This window comes from Sorex araneus, chromosome X, assembly GCF_027595985.1.
Source record: "Sorex araneus isolate mSorAra2 chromosome X, mSorAra2.pri, whole genome shotgun sequence".
Lineage (NCBI taxonomy): Eukaryota > Metazoa > Chordata > Mammalia > Eulipotyphla > Soricidae > Sorex > Sorex araneus.
The window spans coordinates 19,689,438-19,715,195 of record NC_073313.1 but is presented as its reverse complement, the minus strand read 5'-3'; the positions used below and the strand labels follow the sequence as shown (position 1 = coordinate 19,715,195).

The 25,758-nt window shown below is 45.6% G+C and overlaps 1 protein-coding gene across 3 annotated transcripts in view; it reads left to right on the top strand.

Moving 5' to 3' along the window:
* The window catches only part of SH3KBP1 (SH3 domain containing kinase binding protein 1), a 383,994-nt gene that overhangs the window by 172,833 nt on the left and 185,403 nt on the right, over positions 1–25,758 (top strand). For all 3 annotated transcript variants that reach the window (XM_055122571.1, XM_055122570.1, XM_055122569.1), the window contains exon 4: positions 23,212–23,319. In XM_055122571.1, the coding sequence (XP_054978546.1) occupies positions 23,212–23,319 (108 nt within the window). The remainder of the gene's footprint in view (positions 1–23,211; positions 23,320–25,758) is intronic.

Here is a 25,758-nt window from a genome sequence, read left to right as displayed (position 1 = left end):
CAACTTCCTATCACTATTCTCTGAGAAATTCATAACTCAGTAACAACTGACATGTTACATGGTTCTTTGTCTTGATTGTATTGTGCATGTGAAAAACTTTGATTTTATTTTTATAATATTGTTCATAATAATTCACTTCATTGAATATTCCAACATTAATCTCACCACCATTACACATTCTCACCACCATTATTTCAAACTTTCCCAGTTACCACCCAAGCCTGTCCCAATAGCAGGGCCTAAATAATATATTTTTTAAATTATTTTTGTTATGAATCACTGTATCACTGTCATCCCGTTGCACATCGATTTGCTGGAGTGGGCACCAGTAATATCTCCATCGTGAGACTTGTTACTGTTTTTTAATATGCCACGGGTAGCTTGCCAGGCTCTGCTGTGCGGGCCAGATACTCTCGGTAGCTTGCCGGGCTCTCCGAGAGGGGCGGAGGAATAGAACCTGGGTTGGCTGTGTGCAAGGCAAACACCCTACCCTCTGTGCTTCTCTAAAAATGATCAAAAAAGGTTTCCATAGAAGAAAGTGTATGAAGAGAGTTGTATATCACCTGGAGACATTGAGCCCTTGTATAAGAGACTACTAACATGATGTTACAGGTTGAGCCTGGTGTGCCAAAGCATATTTTTCAGGGGCTGGAGCAATAGCACAGCGGGTAGGGCGTTTCCCTTGCACGTGGCCAACCCGGGTTCAATTCCCAGCATCCCATATGGTCCCCTGAGCACCGCCAGGGATAATTCCTGAGTGCAGAGCCAGGAGTAACCCCTGTGCAGAGCCAGGTGTGACCCAAAAAGCAAAAAAAAAAAAGCGTATTTTTCAATGAGTGCAGGATAACTTGGGTTGGAGATTTCTGTATCACGGTAAGCTTTCCTTCTGCTTTATTTTCCATTTGCATTTTAAAAAGATAAACATAGTATAGCACATAGGAAATTAAAAACCTTTCCACGTTCTTTAAAATTGGTATTTCTAGAAACTTTTAAAAGGAAATTACCCTAGAAACTTCTGTTTACTCTGTGGGTCTTGCTGAATATGTCACGGAAATAACTTACCAGGACAGAATGATACAGTGTATTTACAATCTTTATCCTCCCTGAATGTTTAATCATTCTTTTGAGAACTTGCTATGTTGTCAGGCATTAGTGCCTCACTTTTGAGTTGCCACAGAAATGCCACCTAGCAAACAAATGCAGGGTCTTAGTGGCATACAAGAACAAGTGTTTCCTTGCCTTTGTGTGTGGGCTTAGCCGAAAGCTAGTTGGGTGACTTTTTTGACTTCAGCTGGCTTTCCTCACGTGTCTGGAGGCCAGCTGGCGGCTGGCTTGCCCTCATCTGAGTGCCTGGGTATCTCAGTCCCACTAGGCTGTCTGGAGCACATGCTTGTGACATGGGTGGAAGTTCCTCAGCATGTAGGAACAGCCAAGTTTTCTGAGGCCGGGCCTCCAAACTGGCACAGGGCCCCGTCCCTTTCAGTTTGGTTTCCGCAACCTGTCACAGAACTCGTCATAATAGACTCCTGTGTCTTTAAGGGGATCACTCCAGAGTCAGGTCACAAAGAGCATGGTTAAGGGAGGGGTACAGAGCTTGGCTTGCCATGCAGTCAATGTCCCCAGCTCTCTGCAACGGTGCAGTAGAGTCATGTGGGCAACCCTATGAAGAATGCCCAGAAGGTAGCCTTGTCCTCATTTCGCAAAGTAAAAAGAGACTCAGAGAGGTCGTATGACCTGTCCAAGATCCCCCTTCCAGTGCATGGTGCAGTTTGAGCTCGAACCCAACTCTACCACACTCCTTACTCTCTATTGCCCCTGCCCAACTCTGGGGACCATTTTGGATTACTGCCTCTTTCTGGAAACTTCAGTGGGGACTTCTGTGCCTCTCTATCTGCCCCTTCTTTCAGGAGCTCACTTCTCGCTCTTATTTTTCTGAGTCTTCTTCTCCAATTTCTCAAATATAGGCTATTTTTTGCAATTCCATTGTTGATACCTTGTGGTATGGCTCGTTGCCCTGAAACACACAAGCTTTCAATCTTCGGGCCAAACCTCAGTCCTCACCTCTATTCATGTACCTCTGTTCTGGCGAGTTGATGCTCAGCCACAAGTCAAAGATGCCTTGCTCTAGCCTGGCTGAGTCATGATGCCACATCTGTCTTGACTGGCAGGAGGTCTCGAAATGGACCGGCTCCTCAGGGGCCCATTTCTTCTCTCTCTGCTCTGCTTCTTGCTGAGATGGTGTCATGTTGTGCTAGCAAAGGAAGGGTTAGGATTCCCTGTTGACATCCAGTGGGTGAAAGACAGGAACCGTCTCTTCTTTGAGATGCTCCGGGCAGGCCCATCTTTGTCACTCACTGTAACACATGCCTGTCCAGTCCCTGACCTGTCCCTGGCTGGGCCAAGCTCAGATTTGGTGCCTGGAGTAGAATGGCTGATAGGCAGCAGCTCTGTCCACATATTCTCCTGCTTGGCAATTCCTGCTGCCTTTTTGTTCTGCATGTTAATCAGTGACATCCTAAGCATCCATTTTTTTTTGTCAGCCCTTCATTGCTTGCAGAAGTCTATCTAGAATTTGTGGCTGAAATGGTTCAATGGTTCAGGATAGTGTGGGCAAGACTGAGAGAGTCTTCTGCACTGGGTGCTTGTTAGCCTATGTTGTAGTGATGGGCTCACTTCGCCCAGCCTCAAGGGCTGTCTGGATCTGGAAACAACCCGAGTGCCCGAGAACAATATGACTGGTTAAAGAAACTTTGGTAAATCTACACAATGGAATACTATGCAGCTGTTAGGAGAGATGAAGTCATGAAATTTGCTTATAAGTGGATGGTCATGCAGAGTATCATGCTAAGTGAAATGAGTCAGAAAGAGAAGGACAGACAGAATGACTGCACTTATTTGTGGAATATCATAATATGAGACACCCAAGGACAGTAGAGACAGGGTCACGAAGATTGCTCCATGGTTAGAACCCTGCCTTAGGAGCTGGGAGAGAAGGCAGCTGGGATAGAGAAGAGATCACTAAGTCAATGACGGTTGGAGGGATTGCTCGGGATGGGACATGAGTGCTGAAAGTAGATAAAGGACCAAACATTATCTGTATGTTTTTTATGTTGTATGTTAAAGGCCTCTCATTAATCTGTATTGCAAGCCATAATGTCCATAAGTAGAGAGAGAAAGAGGGAAACTTTCTGACGTAGAGGCAGGGGAAGAGGTTGGACAAGTGGCGGGTAGAGATACTGGGGACAGTGGTGGTAGAAAATGCACACTGGTGGAGGGATGGATGTTTGATCATTGTATGAATGAAACTCAAACATAAAAGCTTGTAAGTATAGCTCACGGTGATTCAATAAAAAAAAAGAATGTTGAACGATGAGGGGAAAAGGGCAGTCTGGGACGTCTTCTTGGGTGGTGGTGTTTTCAGAGCTGGTAGTTAAACCTGAGCCTTCTGCTTCTGTATCATCTCTTGGGCTGGCGAGATAGCTCAGCAGACAAGGACCCCCAAACACTGTTAGATGATCCCCCAAACACATTTAGATGTTTCCCTGAGGTCACCAGCACCATAAATTGTCACTCTGCCGGTCCCTGACACTGCGGGGCTCAAATGGCACCGTATCCTCAGGCCCTGCCCCCCTCTATGAGTACTACCATGGGAGTACCCCCATAGAAACCTTTGTTCTCTTCTCTGAAACCTTCTTCCTGCTTCCTGTAGAACAGAGGGGCCAGGGGCCAAATCTGGCCTCTTTCTGTAAACAGCGTTTCTGTGGCACGTTGGTCACTTAGAACTCAGCCAGGCATGGGGGAGTTGTAAGAAGAGTGGAGAAATGGCCATGGATGCCCTGTGGCCTGCGGTGCTGAGAGTGTTAGTCCTCTGCCCCTGCGCAGGACATGGTGGAGGAGTAGCAGCAGTTACCTGTTCTCCAGGTGGTGGCATCTTCCCTAGGAGATCTGCCTGTTTATAAGCTGCTACCAACCTGATGAAGAAACTGCGGAGGGAAAGACAGGAAGGAGCCCAAGTTGCCAGCACAGACACGACCTCAGTGTTTGAGAGCCATGCGTGCTCTTTTCTCCTGTCCGCAAGCCCAGGAAGGAGTCGGCATCCATTGTCTTGCCCAGAGGCTTCTAGACTGACCCTTGCTCGATGGATGATGTTGAAATTTCCCCGTTTCCCTGTGAAGTAGAGAGCCAGAGTGCCGATCAGCCTGGGTCAGGTTGGGAAAGGACGCCTCAAGTTGACATACTGTTTTCCAACGCCACCTTCGCTGCTCTCTCAGGCTGCCAAAAGAAAAAAAAAATTTTCTGCTTAGAGGAGAAGAAATTCATTAGTGGCCCCAAAGATAAAAATCAGTTCATTACAAATCTGTTTCTTTGTGGGGGAAACTACTTAAACATGTTCCCAGGCAGGTGGGCTCGCCTCTTTTTTCCGAGTGCCCATTTGCTTTGAGACCTGTCTTTTGTGAATAATAGCCTCTAGAGAGGTCTTGGCAACAGAACCATTTGCATCCCTGCATGGAGCTCATAGCTATGGGCCTTGATCTGATGCCCACAAAATCTCTAATTATGTTGCTTCCACTTCCATATCTTTTATTTCTCAAGTCGTATGCTTTCTTTTAGGTACACCCTAAACTCTCAGTGTTCCTGTAGTGATGCTGGGGGGTCCAATGGGCTAGAACTGGTGATCGCATACCTGCGAGGCATGCAGGCTACCTCTGTGCCACATGCCCGGCCCCTGAGCTTTCTCAGTCAGACCAACTCTAAAAGGAATATATGCTACATGTAGAAACTCTAAGTCACGGCATCCTCTTGAGGCATCAAGTGCCCTCCCCAACTTACATTGCCCAGGGAAGACCTGGCTCACAATCATCTCTTGAGATCTCCATGTTTGTATTAGGATAAGCCACAAGAAACCGCAGCATGGGCTAGAGAGAAAGTATAAAGGTTAAGGCGCTTGCCTAGCAAACAGCTGCAACTGTGACCCTGCTTCAAATCCTCGTACCATATATGGTACTTCAAGCACCATCAGGAACATCGAGCCAGGTGTGGCCCCTGAATACTGCCGAGTGTGCTTCCCCCCCTACAAAGTAAACAAATAAAAAAGGAATTGCGAGATTCAGCTATAAGAATCCCATTTTTGACAGCACTACCTAGTGCCAGTGCAAGTGCACAGCGGTACAGTCAGTAGCACTGGAGCTTTTTCACAGCCCGGATGGGAGGAGACCGTCGAGGTTGTGTTTCAGTTAGTCGTAGTGGAAGGGAACCAGGGTCCCCGTGATCCCAGTTTCTGTAGAGCTCTCCCATGCATGGCTGTGTCATGACCTCGTTTTCCAGGCCTGTAATTGGAGGCTATTTGGGATGATTCTGCTCGGTCACCCTTCCGAGTGACGCATAGAGAACATCAGCCTCTCATCTCTGCACATTTCCTGTCATCCTCTGCAGTCTAATGCTCTGAAAATGGGATTGCTGGGGGGAGGGGTTCCCATTTTTTAAAAATTGTGGTGGAAGGATGAGAAGCTTTCAGGCTCCGTTGGTCTTGCTGACTTTAGGGTGTCATTCATTCCCTCATATGGCCACAGAAAGGGAACAACAGTGGAAACCAGTTACGCAGCCCTGCCACCGGCCACACCTCTGTAGCTGTAAACACAGGCCCAAACCTCCCACTTTTCATGGAGCATTCATGCCATCACTGTCCACTGATCCTGGCAACACACACAGGAGAATGTCAGTGTAGCTGAGGAAGGCGAGGAGGAAGAAGGACGGAAGCCAAGGTGGGGTGGTGCATAGAAGCCAGGCTAGTGCTTTATGCTTGGGGTGGGGGCTCATGGTCTTGTTTGCAGACTGTGATTGGCCAGCAAAGGCAGAGAGAGTAGTGTGAGGCTTGGGGACAGGGGGCTCCCGAGGCAGAGGCAGGTGGCAGCCTGCACATGAGCAGGGCTGGCCGGCATGAAAGGCATGTGGGCACTGAGCTTGGCTGAGCCAAGACACCAGATGACAGAGTGGGGCTTTCGCCAGCCACTGATCTAGGGAATGAGAGGCCACTTGGCATCAGTTCTCTATGAATGTGGTGCCGCATAGCCATTTGTGGCCCAGGGCCTGTGTAGGCACCCAGTGTGGCTCTTTGTCATGCTGTGCCTGGGAGACACTGTAGGATAGAGCCCATGTGCTCTGGCAACTGCTTCTAGTAGATCTACTGTGCCCTTTAGCCCTGTAGGGTTTCCTAGCAAGCTGTGATATTGATTAGGAGTTCTTAACTTTAACAAAATTTGGGGGGCCATGGAGATAGTCCAAGGATTAAGGGTGAATCCCTTACAAGCACTGCTTGGAAATCCCCCCCACCAAAATTATGGAAGAACCTGTTTGCCACTTGTGAGAAAAGCCTATACCCCCCTTCTCAGAGTACTGTTTATAAACTGATGAAGTAAAATCCAGAGGTCTAACAAGGATGCTGGATTTGCTTAAGCACAATGATCAAAATCCTACTAAAACATAAGCAATGCATTTTCTCTTTCACTGGATTAAAGAGCAAGATCCAGCAGTGGTGTGGCAACTGCCATAGTTTTGAAGTCAGGATGAGTGTAAATGATATTTCAAGGTAACTCCAGCAATCACACTGTGAAATGCAAACATCTAATCCACATACGGGGAAATCCATCAAATCCAGTGGTGCTGCTAATACCGGTGTGATTTGTTGCCTTTGCCCAGAGTGGAAAGAGAAGCCATATTTTAGCTTAAAAATCGAACCTTTGCTACCCTCCCATGTGTAGACCCCCTTGAGCCTTACTTAATAACCTCTGTTGATAGGTGTTAACCTTTTTGAGTCAGAAGAAGGAATTGGGGGGATGAAAACTCCCACTTGCCTCAAGAACAGTCATAAATACCTAGACTCTCCTCCTTTATCTTCTAGAGATGAGAAGGGAAGCTGTGTTTAAAATGAGTGCAAGTTAAAACCAGGGAGATAGTACAGAGGTTAAGGCGCTTACCTTGCATGCTGCCAAACCCAGTTTGATCCCCAGCATCATATGTTCCCTGGAGTAATACCAGGAGTAATCACAGTACAGAATCATAAGTAAGCCCTGAGCAGTAGCCCCCAAACTAAACTAAAGCACAGGTTGGAGAGATAGTACAGTGTGTAGGGTATTTGTCTTGCACACAGCTGACCAGGTTCAATAACAGGATCCCATATGGTCCCCTGAGTACTGCCAGGAATAATCTCTGAGTGCAGAGCCAGGAGTAAGCCCTGAACACAGCTGGGTGTGGCTCAAAACAAAACCACTCAAACTAAAGCATAACAAAAATGAGTCCAAATTAAAAACAAAACATTTTGACTACTCACAATAAAGTTCTCTTTTCCCATCCAAAATAGCGGCCCGTGCAGTCTATGGGCATTCTCTAAATCTCTGAGCACAGTGACCATTTGGTGAGGAATACTGTTTTCAAGAACTGGGTAACTCTAGATTTTTACGAGGTGGATTTTTCCTTGAAAATCTTGTAAGAATAGACAAGATAGAAGCCAAATACTCATCTCCTGAATCACTTCACTTGTCATCCGTTGCTCATCCATTTGCTCAAGCGGGCGCCAGTAATGTCTCCATTCGTCCCTGCCTCGTGCTAGTAGCCCAATGGTGTCTGTTTGCTCCAAGAACATGAAAAGCATCAAACTGTTCATTCAGGGTCTTGACGAAGAAGTCCGACCATCTTGTAGGTGGGCAGCCAGGTGTTCTTTTGATGTCCCATGGAATCCAGTCAGTAACAGCTCTAGTCCAGCAGTTGTCTCCAAATTGCATTACGTGTCCGGCCCATCTGATTTTCGACACCTTGGCAAACAAGGCAGCATCCCTGATTCTCAATCATCGACGGGGGTTGGAACTCCACATTCTTTCTCTCACTTGAGTGAAATGTGATATTCCAAGCATAGCTCTTTCGATTCCTCTTTGGGAGACCTGAATAGTGTTCTCATCCTGCTTTCATAGGGCCCAGGTCTCTGAGGCATATGTTAGTGCAGGAAGAATGGTGGAGTCAAAAAGATGTGCCTGCAGCCAGAGGTTCTTCGTCCTCTTAACTACTTCTTTGATGCTCTTGAAGGCGTTCGATGCTGCTTTCTTCCTCCTGCGCAGCTCTGGTGCCAAGTAGTTCGTCATGTTGTTCTTGACCTAGGTACACATAACTGCTGCATTTGGAGATGTTTGTTCCATTGAGAGCAAATGGAACGTCAGGAACTAGCCGTTTCTCATGAACATTGTCTCCGTGAAATTCAGCTGCAGTTCAACCTTTCCTCACTCACGGTCAAAGTTGGCCAGCATTTGTGCCACTTGGCTAATGTTTGGTGTTATTAGAACGATGTCGTCAGCGAAGTGGAGGTGGTATAGTTGCTGACCATCTATCTTCACTCCCATTCCTTCCCATTCCAGTCGTCGCTTGACGTTCTTGAGGGTGGCACTGAAGAGTTTCTATGAAACGGTCATCTCTAGCAGTCTATAAACCTTTGTGACAGTCACTAGTATGTACATACCCCCTCCTCCCTTCTTTCCCCCTCCCCTCGCCTGATTCCTTTAACTCCCCTACCCTTTTAGTTGTAAAAGTCAGAGTTTGATAGATTCATTTGTCGAAGCCTTTAAAAATAGATATGCTGTAGGGAGTATATTCGATAGAAGGGAGAAATCTTGTTTATGCTCAGTAAATAGCATATATTTAGAATCTTCATTTTTTCCTTTGGACTTCTGTATTCTCATTTCACTTGAATGACTCTGTGTGGAGCATTTAAAAGTGGATCAAACAAAACTGTATAAATACGTTGAGTTCTTTCAGGCATTTTGCCCAAAATCTCTTGCCAATGATGAGAAATGCAATGTGCGTTATGTCAGAGTTTCTCCTCTGAACCCTGACCCCTTTTCCCAATGTCTGGGGACCTGGGAAGGAGGGTTTCTGGCCGGGGGCACTTTGGAGGAGCTACTGTGGGTTGGGTAACTTGGATGAAGGGGTGAGTGAAGCCTAAGGAAAGGGCAAAGCCAAAGGTATGTTTCCAGACATGTCCAAGTTGCAGTGTGACTCCGTCATGGAGCTGGTTCCTCAATTTGGGGGCCTTATGGCCTCTTGTGGGGCCCCAAGTTATTCCAAGAGACCATAGCATAAATGGGAGACCACAGCATGAAGCGTGGGGGTCAGTCAGTAGGACTGGGGGCTACAGTAAGGAAAGTTGGTTGAAAGGGGAATGTGGTCAGAGAAATGTTTAGAAGCCCTGCTCAATGCAGAGGGACAGCCAGTGAAAATAAGATTCAGACATACTCAAGCCACACTGCCATTTATCATCGTCCTGCATGTAAGACACATGGTACAGAGGGAAGAAGGCAGGAGGAAGTCAGAGGAAGGTGGGGAGCCAGCAGGAGAAAGCTGCCAGATGTAGAGATGAGGTGGACCCACAGCATTTCACCTGCTGCATAGCCTGTGGTTCTCTGCATGAGCTTTTGAGCACTTGGTGAAAGCCACATGGCCATGAACTTCCATCAGGGCTTATGTCCATTCACAGTCCGATTGACACGCTATTCCTGGGTGGGGAGTGTGATTTGATGTGGCATTGCTTTCTAGCATTATATGATATCAGTGTACCATATACATTGGTATATGTTTATACTACGTCATGATAATTGCCAAAAATCTAATTTCCATTCTCCACCACCCAGTTGGCCCCCTTTACTTTATTTATCCACCTTATTCCCCCTTGCCATTATTTTTCTCTTAAGGATTTAGAGTTTTTGTTATTCCCTTTGCTCATTAGTTTTGTTTTCTCTGTCTTCCACCTATGAATAGACTTGTACGCGGTTTGTCTTCTCTCTGATTTATTTCACTTTGTATAGTACCCTTTATGTCTGACCATGGTGTTGCAAAGGGCTGGAGTTTTATCTTTTTTATAGCTGTGTATTCCATTGTAGACACCATTTTTATAAATGTGAAGCCTAGAGTTTCATGCCCATGGCACCAATATAGATGTGATGTGACTTCTAAGGCAATAGCAGATGATAAAGTCAACATGAAAAGTATCCCTACACAGCTTCTCTTTGTAGAAATTTGGTATTAAGTAGATGATCCCTTTCTGTATTTTCTGGTAATAGAGTCTCAGCACTTTTTTTTGCTATATGTGAACTTACTAACTTGCATACTTCTTTCAATAGCTTTTTATTTATTTATTTATTTATTTATTTACTTATTTATTTTTTTGGTTTTTGGGTCACACCCGGCGATGCACAGGGGTTACTTCTGGCTCTTCACTCAGGAATTACTCCTGGCGGTGCTCAGGGGACCATATGGGATGCTGGGATTAGAACCCGGGTCGGCTGCGTGCAAGACAAACGCCCTACCCGCTGTGCTATTGCTCCAGCCCCTCAATGGTTTTTTAAAACTTGATACTTGATATTGGAATTCTGGAACCTAGGAAGGAGTAGATTGGGTACTTAAGGCCCTCCTGTTCTGGTTGGGGTCACAGATTGATCATGAGAGGTCATGTTTGATGAGATGACCACCTGAGAGCCATCCTGGGGCTCTGGGAATGGGGGGATGGTCATGACTTCTTTCAAAGAAATAGACCAAACACACCTGCAATTAATTTGGGACAATAAACCCCTACAAATATCCAGAGAAATCCTTGGAAAAAAGAAGATGGGAGACATTATCATCCCCAATGTAAAACTGTACTACAGAGTGGTAGTAATTAAAACAGCATGGTATTGGAATAAAGACAGACCCACACATCAGTGAAACAAGGTAAAAATATTTTGACACTGACACTCAAATATATGATCACCTAATCTTTGATAAAGGAGCAAGAAATATGAAGAGGAGCAAGGAAAGCCTCTCAAACAAGTGGTGCTGAGAAAACTGCAGCTACAGGCAAAAAAATGAACTCAGATCTCTTTCTAATGCTAGGCATAAAAGTCAGACCAAAATGGATTAAAGACCTCTATATCAGACTGGAATCCAAAGGCACAAGGAGGAAAATGAGGGTAGAACCCTCCATGACATTGAAGCCAAAGATATTTTCAAATATGAAACACCACTGACCAAGCGAGTGGAAGCAAAGATAGACAAATGGGACTACATTAAACTAAGAAGCTTCTGCACCTCAAAAGAAACAGTATTTAAGACAGAAAGACAGCCCATGGAATGGGAAAAATATTTACCCAATGCCTATCTGATGGGCTGGAGCGATAGCACAGCTGGTAGGGCGTTTGCCTTGCACACGGCCAACCCGGGTTTGATTCCTCTGCCCCTCTTGGAGAGCCCGGCAAGCTACCAAGAGTATCCTGCCCACACGGCAGTGCCTGGCAAGCTACCGTGGCATATTCGATATGCCAAAAACAGTAACAACAAGTCTCACTGGAGACGTTACTGGTGCCTTCTGGAGCAAATTGATGAGCAATGGTATGACAGTGACAGTGACCCATCTGATAAAGGGTTAATATCAAAGTTATATAGGACACTGGTAGAACTTTTCAAGAAAAAAATACAACCCCATCAAAAAATGAGGAGAGGAAATGAACAGAAACTTCCTCAGACAAGAAATTCAAATGGCCAACAGGCACATGAATAAAAGCTCTACATCACTAATCATCAGGGTGATTCGAATCAAAGCAACAATGAAAAATCATCTGACACCATAGAAACTGGCACACATCCAAAAGAACAAAAGCAACGAATACTGGCATGGATGGAGGGAAAACGATTAGGTGATCATATCTTTGAGAGTCAGTGTCAGGATATTTGACCCTGTTTCATTGATCTTTAAGTCTGTCTTTATTCCAACACCATGCTGTTTTAGTTACTACAACTTTGTAGTACAGTTTGCAGTTGGGGAAGGTAATGTCTCCTTCATTGTTGGTGCGAATGCCAGCTGGTCCAGCCTTTTTGGAAAACAATATGGATATTCCTCAAAAAGTTAGAAATTGACCTTCTATTTGACCCAGTAATACCATTTCTGGGAATATACCCTGGGGGCCCAAAAACACACAGCAGAAACGTCATCTGACTTTGATGTTCATTGCAGCACTATTCAGAATAGCCAGAATCTGGAAACAACCTGAATACCCAGGAACAAGTGACTGGATAAAGAAACTATGGTGCATTTACACAATGGAATATTTTGTAGCCATTAGGAAAAATAAAGTCATGAAACTTGCTTATAAATAGATTGACATGAAGAGTATCATGTTGAATAAAATGAGTCAAAAGGACAAGTGTCAAATGACTGCATTCATGCACTCATTTGTGGGATCACTATATCACTGTCATCCTGTTGTTCATCAATTTACTCGAGCGGACACCAGTAACATCTCTACTCCTCCCAGCCCTGAGATTTTAGCAGCCTCTCCTTACTCGTCTTTCCCAATGGTTGGAGGCTCTTTCAGGGTCAGGAGAATGAGAACTATCGTTACTGTTTTTGTCATATAGAATACGACACATATATAAAACATATATAGTATGAGATTAATATCCAAGGTCAGGGTAAAAATGGACAAGGAGGACTGATCAATGGTTGAAAGCTTGCCACAAGTGTGTGTGTGGGACAAAGGGCAGTTAGGATAAAGAAGGGACCAATGTGACAATAATAGTTGGAAATGATCATTTTTGACAGGAACGGAGTGTTGAAAGTAGATAAAGGGATATACCTGACACTCTTTCATTATCTGTATTGTAAACCATAAGGCCCAGGAGGAGGGAGGGTAGGAGAGATGGGCAGAAGGATGGAGAGAGAGAGAGGAGAAAGCAAAGAGAGAAGAAAAGTGCCTGCCATTGTGGCAGGCAGGCGTGCGGGGTGCTGGAGGGAAACTGGGAACATTGGTGGTGGAAAAGTACACTGGTGAAGAGACTCATGTTGAAACATTATATGACTGAAATACAATCACAGACAACTTTATAAATGTGTATATCACTGTGATTTAATAAAAAACAAAAAGCTTCCTAAAAAGGTGGTAAATGTGTTGCATTTGTTGTCAGAAGTGTGCATGAAGGAGCGGAGAGGCCTCAGAGCCGAAGGGGTGGAGGCAGACATCTAACTTGACCCTAGGATGAGAGTAGGGAAAAACAATGGTTGTTAGGGAAACTCAGAGAAGGGTTGAGTGTGGGTTTCTGAATGAGTGGGAGTGAGCTCAGAGTTAATTGGACTTGGGGTCCCACCACCCCCAAAGGGAGATGGTGGCCTGGGCCTGGGGTCTGCAGAATCAAGCAGGATACATGACCTTGGAGTGGTCACTGAAGGGCTCTTGTGGGGCTCTGGGGTCTGGAGCAGCATGTGGTCAAAGTAATACTCAGCGTGGGCTACAGCATGGGGCCCTTTTCGTGGGTTTACAGCTCCCACAGTCTTCGTGGGTCAGCCACCGGCAGTTGTCTTGGGGAGTCAGCCCCATCATTCCACCTGCGGCGACTACCTCTTTGCTTAATTTAATTGATATTTATGTATTTACTTGGAGACTAGGAGCTGGATTTACTATTAATATCATCAAAGCGTGACTGGAAGAATAAGTTTCATCGTGCAAGATATTTGTTTTAATAGGTGGCTATGATTATAAAATGTCCTTACAGTGTACTACATGCTCTTTGTAAAAACAAATTGATGTGCACAAGCCATTAAGCGAGTCTTTGTTTACAGTCCCCTAATCCCCCTTTCCCAAATACTGCAATTACGGTGGGGTGTACCCTTCCATGCCATTTTCTGTGCTTACACAGGTGTATTCATGTATACACACACTCTTTATCATTCCTCACAGAAGAGTTGAATGTTCAATGAATCTGCTTATTCATTAATACACTGGGAACGTATTCTGTGCTAGGTTCTGGGTGATGTGGATAACAGAATCCGTGATGCTTTCAATGTGGAAGGAAGAAGTGTGTGTGTCCATGCACATGCATATTTATAGCATTGGGGTCATATTATACATAATATGCAATTTAATCTTTTAACAGATTAAGGACACCTCTTACATATCAGTATGCATACAACTCTTGCTCTATATAATGACTGCTTACCTTGCCAGGATATATACCTTGATTTATGTGATCCCTCTTCACATACAACTGACCTCTTTTACCTGATTTACTCACTCCCCATTTTTCTATCTTTCTTCCCTTCTGGTAACCCCTGCTTTATCTTAGAGTTAGTGGACTCTCGGTCTCTTTGCACTGTAGATTTCTGCGCATGAATTTGTTCTAGGAAACCATGCTAACCTCAATGTTCTTAGATCTCTGAACTGCTTACAAATTTTCTGTCTTCTCAGAGGACAAAAATCTCAAACCAGATATATGTCATTATTTCTTGTTCATCCATAGCCCTGATCCACTGTTTGGAGAGTAATTGTCAGTGGACCACATATTGGTGAGAGGAGACCAGTTAGGGGTGTTTGGGCCATTGTTTTGATCCCAGATGCTTAAGACTGAAATGTTGGGTGAGCTGTAGAACCATCTATCCAATACACAGACTCAACAATGCCGGGAACATGAACTCTGAGCTGCAACCACTGAAACTTTGTAATGTGCTTGTCAAGTTGATAGGCCATGATGGGGCGGGGCGTGGAGTGGGGAGGCAATATGAGAACACTGGTGGTGGGATTGTGTTTACATATTATATGCTAAAAATCAGCTAGCAATAGCATTGTGAATTATGGTTCTTTAAGAGAAAAAAGAAAAAAAGAAGACTGTAATGTTGATGGAGAATGAGCCCTATCAACATGGTGACAAGACTGCCAGGCCTCCATTTTTCCATTCCCATTGCAGTGACAATTCAAGGTGGCACTGGCCCTTTAACTTTTTTCTCTTTTTTTTGTTTTTTTTTGGCCCTCATCTGACCGTGTTGGAGGTGGGGAGAGACCCCCCAAGATGGGTACTCAAGGGTTACTCCTGGAAATGCTTGGAGGACCATATAGTGCCAGGGATTGAATCTGGGCCTCCTGCCTGCAAATAATGTGCTTAGTTCTTTAAGCTCTCTCTCCAGTCCCAACATTGACAATGCTTTTTCTAATTGTGAAAAAGATACCTCTCTTTCCCTGGCATCCTATGCACATTAAAAATGGATGCCGTTCCCAGAAGTGCTTGAGCCAGGTGATGCTGGGGATCAAACTCAGTGCCTTGCACATGCTAGATATGTGCTTTACTACTTGCGCCAAAAAAATCCCTTTACTACGTACTTTTAAACCTACTTTACCAGGCAAGAATTTCATTTTCTAGACCTAGCTCTTAACAGAAAAGCCTATTCCATGTTCTTTTATTTCTTGGTTAACAGTTTTATAACCTGCATTTATGAAACATCACTAACTAGTTCTTTAGATAGCTGGTCATCTCCTAAGTAGTCTCATTTCTTGCTGACGATAAAAATAGCTCCATAACTCAAGGTAGGCTGGGAATGATTACAGTGTAGGAAGGTTTGATCCCTAGCATTTCACGGTCCCCCAGAAGTCACCTCTAACACCACTGGGTATGAACCTCCACATAAAGTTCCTTAAAAGGTTGCACTGTCATCCCATTGTTCATCGATTTGCTCGAGCGGGCACCAGTAACATCTCTTGGGAGACTTGTTGTTACTGTTTTTGGCATATCGACTACGCCACGGGTAGCTTGCCAGGCTCTGCCATGTGGATGGGATACTTTTGGTAGCTTGCTGGACTCTCCGAGAGGGACAGAGGAATCGAACCTAGGTCGGCCATGTGTAAGACAAACGCCCTACCCATTGCTCCAGTCCTCAAAGGATGAGGAAGAATATCCCAACCTGCCTGTTTTGTCATTGGCTTTTAAGCACCTGTTGGTGAGTTCCCTGTTGAAGACTAAGGTGATTCTTTTACTCTGCTTCCATTCTTCCTGTCCTCCATGCCTCTCTGACTGCCTAGGAGTTTGTGTCCACATGACCAGGACCAGACAGAATTTGCAACAGGTTTCCATTAGTCTATCCATCTCTCCATTTGTCTGAAGGCATTGAGAGTCTCTGGCAGGCACTGAGCTCAATGTGGGGATGGAAGTAGGAAACATTCATTGCCCCTTCTCAGAGGCACAGCACCCTTGCAAGGGAAGACCAGTAGGGTGTGCATGCCCCTCCCTTCCTGGACACTGTCTGATTTTTTTCTGGTTTGCATCATCTTCTGTGGGGCCTGCCTTCTTCCAGGCTTCCATCCGCAGCCATCCGGCACACGCCGATCACCAGGCACTGTCCTCATCGCATCTTATGCTCCGGTCTCTGTCCAGAAACCTGGGCAGGATCTCATAAGTTAAAGTTCTCATCCTGCAAAGGAGCCAGAACATTCTCAGTCTACTTTCTGCCTTTACCTTTGGTTAGTGGAAGAAGGCCACTGCAGACCACAGTGTTTTTTTTGTCTTTTTTTTTATTAGTGAATCACCGTGAGGGTACAGTTACAGATTTATACATTTTTGTGCTCATGTTTCCCCCATACAAAGTTCGAGAACCCATCCCTTCACCAGTGCCCATTCTCCACCACCAGTAAACCCAACATCCCTCCCACCCTCCCCAGTCCCGTCTCCCCCCACCCCACACTGCCACTATGGCAGGGTATTCCCTTTTGTTCTCTCTCTCTGATTAGGTGTTGCAGACCACAGTTTTTTATTGCTTATTAACTTATTGGTGTGTGCCTTAGACAACTTCTCCACTGTTTTTTGACCATACAGAAAGATGGTGTTGGCACCCCTAACTGCACAGGGTTGGTACAAGGAGGGAGGAGGCGGGAAGAAACCTGCCTGGCATGGTCCTTGGCACATAGCAGACACCCAGTTGTTGCCCCTTTCCTTCAGCTGCTACCAGATTTATTTGATCTTCCTTATGTAACTTTTGACTTTAAACCCCACTCCTGCTCCCTCCACCCATGGCTCAAAGTCTCCAATGCATGCTTTCCTAATGGCTCTACATTTTCTCTTGGATTCCGGTGGCTCCTGGGAGCAAGGGGTGCTGGTATAGCTATCACCTCCTTTCAGATGGCTTTGTCTTTGAAGTAGCAGACACATGGATTTTCTGCTTTCTGCCATGCAGGGCTGTTGATGATACACACCCCTAGGAGGATCAAAGAGACTCTCCTCCAGGGACCAGACAGTGCTGGCGAATTAAACACTGTATGTTTCTACTGCTCGATCCAGCTGTAGTTAAGAGGGTTTTTTTTTAGAAAGACCCACAGTTCCTGGTTTTCCTGGAGTGCTATCAGTCACGGGAATGTCCTCTTGGAGTTACATTGAAATGGGGTGACGAGTGGCAGTTTTTCCAGATACAGCCACGATTCTAAGTCAACAGACCAGTGATTCCAGTCCTGCTTTCCTCACTCTCAGAGTCCACTGGCTTTCCCCAGGCTATTTCTGATTGATTGTCCACATGTATTTCATTGGGTTTGTATTGTTTTTCCATCCTGAAATAAGAAACCCTGCCTCTGGAATAAATTGTTTCCAACTTACAGCTGGCTTCTAGAAGAAGCCAGGCCTCTGCTCAGTCACTTGGGCTGTTGGGAGCAGTGTCTGTTGGTCAGCTGGAGCAGAGCCTACAGTCTTTTCTATCCTCCCCAGAACACATGGTCACACAGTGCTGCTGTCCCTGTTCGAATGACCGGTCAACCAAGACTCAGTCCAGCAGCCTTCACAGTGGGGGAGTGCTAGGAAAATCTCGTCCATATTCATTTGCCAAATAACTTTGAGTTTTCTTTTATTTTGCAAAAGAGAAACTGCATGTAGGCCTGAATAACTTGGTCCTAGAAAAGTCCCATTTATTTTTGGACAACAAATTTCTTTATTTATTGTGATTTTTATGCATTTTATTTTCATAAAGGAGTTCACAATAGTTCATTACCGATAATATTCAAACACCCACCCAAGCAGCAAGCATCTTCCCACCACAATAAGAGGGAAGTGTGTAAAGGTTGTGGATTTCATTCTGGGGCCCTTTAAGCCCATATATAAGAGAATACAAGCATGTTAAAACCAAACACATGTGTGCTGCTTTAGGTACATCACTGGGCTAGAGTATAAGGATAAGAGGTTGCGGCTGTGCACTCCAGGAAAAATTGCGTCACTCTCTTCTGGGAGCTTTGTTTTATAGTCTCTGGATCTTGGCTGTTGATGGGATTACATGGCGCTGGGCAGTTTGTGGGTGTGACTTACAAGCTACTGGAAAACTGGGGATCTGGGTGGAGGAGGCCCAGTCCTGTTCTGAGCAGGCTTGGAGTTCTCAGCCACGGGTCCCGCACACCTGGGTTCCTCTGCCAGTTCCTTCATGGATGAGGCTTGTCCGAGTTTGTGGAGAGTGGCCTTGAGCATGGCTGAGGCTGGGTTCTGGAGGTTTTCAGCTGCTGGGGCTCTGCTTGGGGTGGGGAGGGAAACTCAACCCATCCCCCTCCAAGGGGGCCCTGGTGAAGACAACCTGGCGTGTGGCAGGAAATTCTGCCTGGATAACAAATTTATTTAGATTTCTCTTGACTCATGGGCCTTGCCCGAGACAATGATGTCAGCATTTCTAGGTCTGGGCCCCAGGCATCTGTACTCCAAATCCCCAACTTTTGATTTAGAAAAAATTGCAAATGTATACAACAGTTGTGTCAGCAGATAATGAATGCTCTTCTAGATTCATTGTGGGTTTGCAGTTTACCACATTTGCTTTTTCTCACCACTCTCACCCCATACCGCATTCGCATACACATTTTTTTTCCTTAAACAATTTGAAAGTTACAAACACCAGGACACTTCATCCATAAATGGGGAACAAGGGCAGTCATTCTTCTCCACAACCTCAATACAGTGAACATTCAGGAAATGTAGCATTGATATAATGTTATCAGCAAGTGTTGGTTCATATTCAGATTTCTCCAATTCTGTCAATAATCTTTCACAACCCTTAAGAAATCCAGTCCTTTTAATGACTACATTATATTTAGTTGTATCTCTCTGCTCTGTAAAATCTAGAATAGTTCCCTAGCCTTTTAAGACCTAAGTTTTGGGCTGGAGGGATAGTACACCAGAGAGGCCATCCCATATGTTCCCCTGAGAAATGCCAGGAGTAACTCCTGAGTGCAGAGCCAGGAGTGACTCCAGAACTTTGCCAGGTGTAGCCCCAAAAGACAAAAACAAAGCCTATTTTTTTATGTCTGCATATATCCTGTTATGCTCAGACATAACTCTTGGCTCTGCTCAGGAATCACTCCTGAAGGTGCTTGAGGGACCATACGCAGGGCTGGAGATCTAACCAAAGTTTCTTAACACTAATATTATCTCTGCAGCTTTGCCTTCTAAAATATATTATTTGATTTTAACTTAACATTCTTTGTTTAAAAATCAGGTCATTTGGGTAGACTGTCCCTTCTTTTGGACTCTGGTCATTTTGAGATTCATCATTTCGGGCAGAAGCATTCTTCAGGTATCATTAAGTCCTTCAGACAGAGAGGCATCTGCTAGCAGTTGGTCACAGCACATAACATCATCACCTCAAATTCCATCCATTCTGTCCCAAAGAGCATGATTTCATCTTTTTATTTCTTTTGGGTCACACCCGGCGATACACAGGGGTTATTCCTGGCTCTGCACTCAGGAATTACTCCTGGCAGTGCTCAGGGGACACTGTGGAATGCTGGGAATCGAACCCGAGTCAGCCATGTGCAAGGAAAATGCCCTACCTGCTGAGCTATCACTCCAGACACTATCATTTTTAAAATGAAAAAAGTAGCGTTTCCTTTCTTATTTGAATATACATTGATGTTGTTGGCCATGATCAGCAAACATGAATATTTCTAAAGAAAACTTTTCTGTCAAGGCTTGGATTGTTTCATAGAGGGGGGAAAACCCCAATAAAATGTTTTATAGCTCGAGTTCATGTGGACTGGGCTCTAAGGATGAGGGATTTGAAACCCCGGACTTGGTCCTATCATCCACGTTTTCTCCAGTTACTGAAGGGAGATGCTATTGTTGTCTACCTACTGCTTCAAAGAAGGTCCACGTTCATTAGTAAATACCAGGGAAGTGTCCAGAGAGGAAGAAATGGTAAATGACATATACCCTTAAATTTCTTCAACTTTAAGATGAATGAGTCAACTGAGATACAGTATCTCTCAACTTCAGATATTACCTTGCCTCAAGGTCTCGATTGTGGAACAAGCAGGCAACAGTGCTATACAGAAGTTAAGAGCTGGAAAGGCAGCCTGCTAGGAGTTTTGGGTTCATCTGGAACAAAAACCCCTGGGAAGACTGAGAGTAGTGTTACTGTCAGTGGCAGGAAGCAGTAAGTATAAATTTCAGAGAATTGGGCACAGGATGTGAAATTGGATTGGTTCATCCTACACTGGCAAGAGAATTTCAAACTCAGGCCAAGGCGATACTGCTACTCACTAGCTTGGTGACATTGGGTAAGTCACCAGGTTCCCATTTTCTCATTTGTAAAAGGGCTGCTCATTCTGTCTTTAATCAGTTTTACTCCTGCGGTTGTCAGGATGAGATGGTGTCAGGTAGCAGAGGTGCTTAGAAATCATCACAGGTATCCCATTGGGAGAACTGGAATAACAGTTCTCCTAACCCCCACTGCAACCTCTGAAAACTTCTGAAAGGTTCTTGGGCCTCTATTTTGACAATGTGCTTTGTAGGACTTTACCACCAATTGAATATTCTTCCTCGAGACATTTAAGTGATAACTACTAGTCAGGAAGAATTAGTGAATAAGTTATATTGGTAGCAGGTAGGGTTTTAGAGATATCTATTCTTTTTCTTTGGATTGCGAGGATTGAATCTTACAAAGAGAGAGGGAGAGAGAGAGGGAGAGAGAAAGGGAGAGAGAAAGGGAGAGAGAGAGAAGAGAAAGGCAGGTTTGGCGGGACAGGTTGCAAGAGGGAAACTGGGGACATTGATGGCAAGAAATATACACTGTGAAGGGATGGGTGTTGGAACATTTTATGACTGAAATTCAACTATGAACAACTTTGTAACTGTAACTTATGGTGATTCAATAAAATCTGTTCTAGGGTCTATATTATGGGTTAGTCTTACCATCTTCTTTGACCATTTGTGTAGTTTTGGGTTAGATAGTACTTTTGTTCGGAAGATTTTTTTGAGGATATGAATTTACATTTAATTGTTCAGTTTGATGACGTGGCTACCACTAGGATCTCAACTGTTGTTTTAAGTCACTTTGGTCAGGAATTTGGTGATGTCTGTGGTTGTGAGTGTGTGTTTTAGACATTTATCATATTTATTTGTTTTATGTTCAGACTTGTGTCTGCGGAGTTTGCTTTTAATATAACATCTAGCAAAAAAATCCCTTAAGTATTCATGGTACAGCTTCATCTGCAGGGGTTATATATGGGGGCAGGGATGTCATAGGGGGCAGAGAAGGGTGCCAAGATGGCCTTGCCATCTCAGATCCCTTAGGTAGAATGAACTGGAATGAGAAATCTGTGTCCTTTTAGGCAAAAATGCATCATTTGCCTTTAGTTATGGTGGACTGTAGAACTATTTTTTCATTTTGGGTCACACTCGGCAATGCACAGGTGTTACTCCTGGCTCGTGCACTCAGGAATTACTCCTGGTGGTGCTTGGGGGACCATATGGGATGCTGGGAATCGAACCCAGGTCAGCCACATGCAAGGCAAACACCCTACCCACTGTGCTATTGCTCCAGCCCCTAGATATAGAATTATGGCAGAGTCCTCCGCACTGAAGCCTCTTTCTTCCTGCCTTCCCAGAGAAAGTCAGCTGGGATAGGTCTTCTGGCCCCGGGAGAGCCAGGCCTCCTTGTTTGTGTGGCCCTCCTCAGCTGGCTGACAGTGTGGTTAGCCCCTGGGAATTGGCCTGAGAATTCTGTTCTCGCAAAGCACAGGCAGCCTGTGACTTGAAATAAAGAGGCCATGCATGTTTGTGGAGTCACTAAAGATGTGACTAGACCGGATATTGATTCTGAACTTCTGCCCTTTGTCCTCTGTTAACTCTTGTCTTCCCTCATGAGGGCCAGGCAGACAAAAATGGAACTGAGAGAACTGGGCCACTGGCCTGTGAAAAATATCGATGAGCGAGCGCATGGGATGTAGCGAAGACCTTCCCCTTTGGACATGCCTGGCTGGTTCGGGCCGTAATGTGGCCTGGGAACAGTCTTGCCAGGCTTCGTTTCTCAGGGGGAAAGATCAGAAAGCGAGAAGAATCCCTGTAGGCAGTAGCCAAAAATAAAGCGGACATTTCTAAATGTGCTTCCTTGAAGTCCCTTTGGTTTTCTAGGCCATAGGGTGGCAGGAAGGAGGGTGTGCGGCGGGGAGCTTTGAGCGACAGACTTCTGAACCATGCTGGCCCCAGCTCCTAGCTCCTTCCTCCCTCTCCCCAGCGCAGGCCTCTCCGGCTGTCTGTCTGTCTCAGTTGGACGCAAGTACCCCAATGTGTGTTCTTTCACCCCCAAACGCGCGTCTGTGGTGTGGATATGCTGTGGACAGCTGTGTCTGTGTTTGCATTGGCTCTCGGCCAGGCCTCCCAGCTGGGCCACCCCGGGTGAGTGAGCTTGCAAACCTCGAGTGGCCTCGGGTCAAGTCAAGTGTGGTCCTGGCTTTTATCTGATTGGTCTGTGTGAGTCCCGTGGAAGCAGCCAGGGAGCCCGCTGATAAATCTCCCGGGATGACGGGAAGAGAACAGAAGTGGATTTGTTGACCACCTCCGGAGGAAGGGGCGTTTGAAACGGCCACAATCAGCCGCTGCCATCAGACCCAAGCTGCAGCTGTAGGGAGAGTGATGATTAGTAAGAGCAAGGCCTGGACATTTCCTCTTTCCCTTTGCACTTTTTAAAATTCTCTGCCCCCTGCCTTGATCTGCATTAGAAGCAGACCATCATTTTATCTCCGCCGCCCCCGCCCCCCTCACCCGGCCCATCCCATCAGCTTTCATCAAAACCCAGCAGCAGTGAATCCAAACCCCATCCATGGAAAACCGTTTAAGGCAACACTGTGTTCCAGCGCTTCAGGGCTGGGCTTTTCTGCCTTCTTGCACCCACGGATTGATTTCTCATATCCATGCCTTTCTGACCCAGCAGCTTCTCAGAGACCAAGAAGCATCGCTCTGCTGTCTCCTGCCTCTCTCTCTCTCTCTCTAAGATCAGGGCTGCTGCCCTCTACCCTGTTTCAGGGAGCATATTTGAGACGAGTCAGCTTAATTTGCTTGCATGCCTAGGAAGCTGCTCTTTCAAGCCTCGTGTTTTAGGGGGGAAGCACCATCTCTAAATATGTCCCTCTCCCCATCCAGGTGAGCGACGGCGGCGCCGATGCCAGGTTGCATTCAGCTACCTGCCCCAGAATGACGACGAGCTCGAGCTGAAAGTCGGTGACATCATAGAGGTGGTGGGCGAGGTAGGTGGTGGCCGGGAGCAGGCTGTCAGAGGCGCGAGACGACTGACTGCTCTTGGCGTTGGTGGGTGTCGAAACCTAAACAGACCTCTGGCATCATCTGACTGACTTTCCTCTGAGAGGAGGGGTTCCCCAGCGGGGAATGCCTCCAAAGTAGTTGGAGGGGGATGTGGGGGAGGCGGAAGGGGGGCATTAAGCACCATTGTTCCTCTAACACACTGTACTGGGTACTTTGGAAAGTCCCACCCCAAAGCCGAGCTCTTCACTGCTGCAGTTACTCCCTCGACGCTGGGCGTCCACACTGATTCTTGTCTGCAGCGTGGATTCAGTTCCCATGGGGAAGGAGCAGAATGGCTGCAGGCCTCGAGGGATAGGAAAGAGTGCTGATAGATGGATGGCGGTGCTGGGCTTCCTTCCTGCTCACTCCTCCCAACCACTTTTTTTTTGTCGCAGAGGAAAGAGATTCCTGGGCTGCTCAGAGAAGCAGAGGTTAGAAACCAGGGCTGCTTGTTTGGTGACCCTCATTCTTCCCACTGCATCCCATCCCTTTCCTCTTACCTGGTCCTGACCGCCTGGAGCCAGTCTTTCTGGGGTCAGAGGACTTCCCCAGACACGTGCCTCTCAGAGTCCACTCCTTCCGGCTAGGGGTCCAGACTTCTTCTGATGCACAACCTGAGCACGCTAGAGACACCCTGTTCTGATAGCTTTGGCTTTTGGACCACCACCCAACCTTACAGAAGCTGTGCAGTGCACAGAGGTTTCCACAGGTGTCCCCCACAACATGCTGATCCAGCATCCCCATGCCCCCATGCTGGCCCTGGGAGGCACAGCTGTACAACAAAGGAAGCTCAAATTTAGGAAGGAAGCGAAGTCATCGGGGCCAATGCGGGTACCTATGGCAGGGTGCTGTTTGCAGCCGCATTACTGGACTCTCACACGAACAGAAAGTGAGAGTGAGCCGAATCTTTCTTCAATTCCTTCCTGAGGGAACCCGCTAGGTGGTGAGACTGGCTCCGAGGGAACTGTCAAGCAAAGGGTCAGGATGACAGAGAGGAAAAATACTGGGACAAGTTGGCTAAGTTCCATGCCAGACTCCATAGCGCCCTACAGTGCAGGAACACATCAACCATGAGATTGTCTTTTTCTGGGGGAGACGTTGCTTTTGCGTGTGCCTGTCCTGATTTTGTGCTTTCCTTTCATTGTTCTCTCACAAAAATCATTTGCATGGCTTTCAGTTTTCTACCAGTTCACATTAGTCATAAATGAGCCTCATCTTTAGTTAATCAAACCAAGATGTCAGGTAGTGGGTGTCCCCTCATGGCTGAGGGGGCCGTGCAGTGTCCCCTTTACACCTGTTTCCAGTTTGGGGGTCATTTGTACTAAGATGACTTTCATTTATTTCTTTTTGTGCCTGGTGCTGAGAAGGGTGCGCAGGAGATAATTGTTTAAATTTGAACAAGAAAAAGGAATGGACAACAAAGACCAGAGTATTTATGCCAATAATTGAATGATACATTTCTTCAGACAGACCATGGAAGAAATTCCAGAGGGGAAAAAACCCACAAGTGTGACTAATTGTTTTTGAAGTGAAAAATTTGTTGGAGTTTAGGTATGATGACAAACAAAAATTTCACAATGAATTTGGATGAAAAATTAGTATATAGGAGGACCAAATGGGTCCACCCCAGTTGTATTCCTGGCATTATATGGTCACCCAAGCACCATCATGTTTGGCCCTAGCATCACTGGGGTAACTTGGGGATCCCCACCACTGCAGGACCCTGGATAGTACCTAATTCTTGGGCACTTGCTCTCAACTGATGGCCTAGTTGGGTGAGTAGTGCTGGGAGGTCTTTAGAGCCCACTCAACCCCCAGTTAGTATGTATAACATAGAGCATATTAGGAAGCTATTACAGCAGTGATAAATGATAGATAAATTTTCCATAAATAGGCATCTCACCAGGGGGAATGAATATCTTAACCAGGAGAAAATGTTCTGTCCTGCTATTAATTAAGCACACACAAATTAAAACCCTAAGAAAACAGTGCTGAGACTATTTGTTAGCAAGACTGTCATGCTTAGCAGAACGGCTGAATTCACATGTCTTTATGATCCTTATATGAAGCTAATTTCCCAAGGCATGTCAAAAATCATAAAATCTGAATTAACACTCTTGGACACAGTCATCTCATGCCTAGGACTATATCCACAGAAAATAGTTAACAGGAAAAAAATGTGCATGAAACATGTTAATTGGAGCAATACTTGCAGTGGTGAAAAATAAATGAGAAAGGAAGTAGTCATGTGAATTAAGTTATATTAGCCTGCTAGATTAGAAAATTGTAAAGGCATTCCAATGGTAAACACAGAAGTCTTTAAATCTGTATTTATCACAACACTGTGCATTGTAATTATGTTATATTCCACTAGCCTGAGACCGCTTC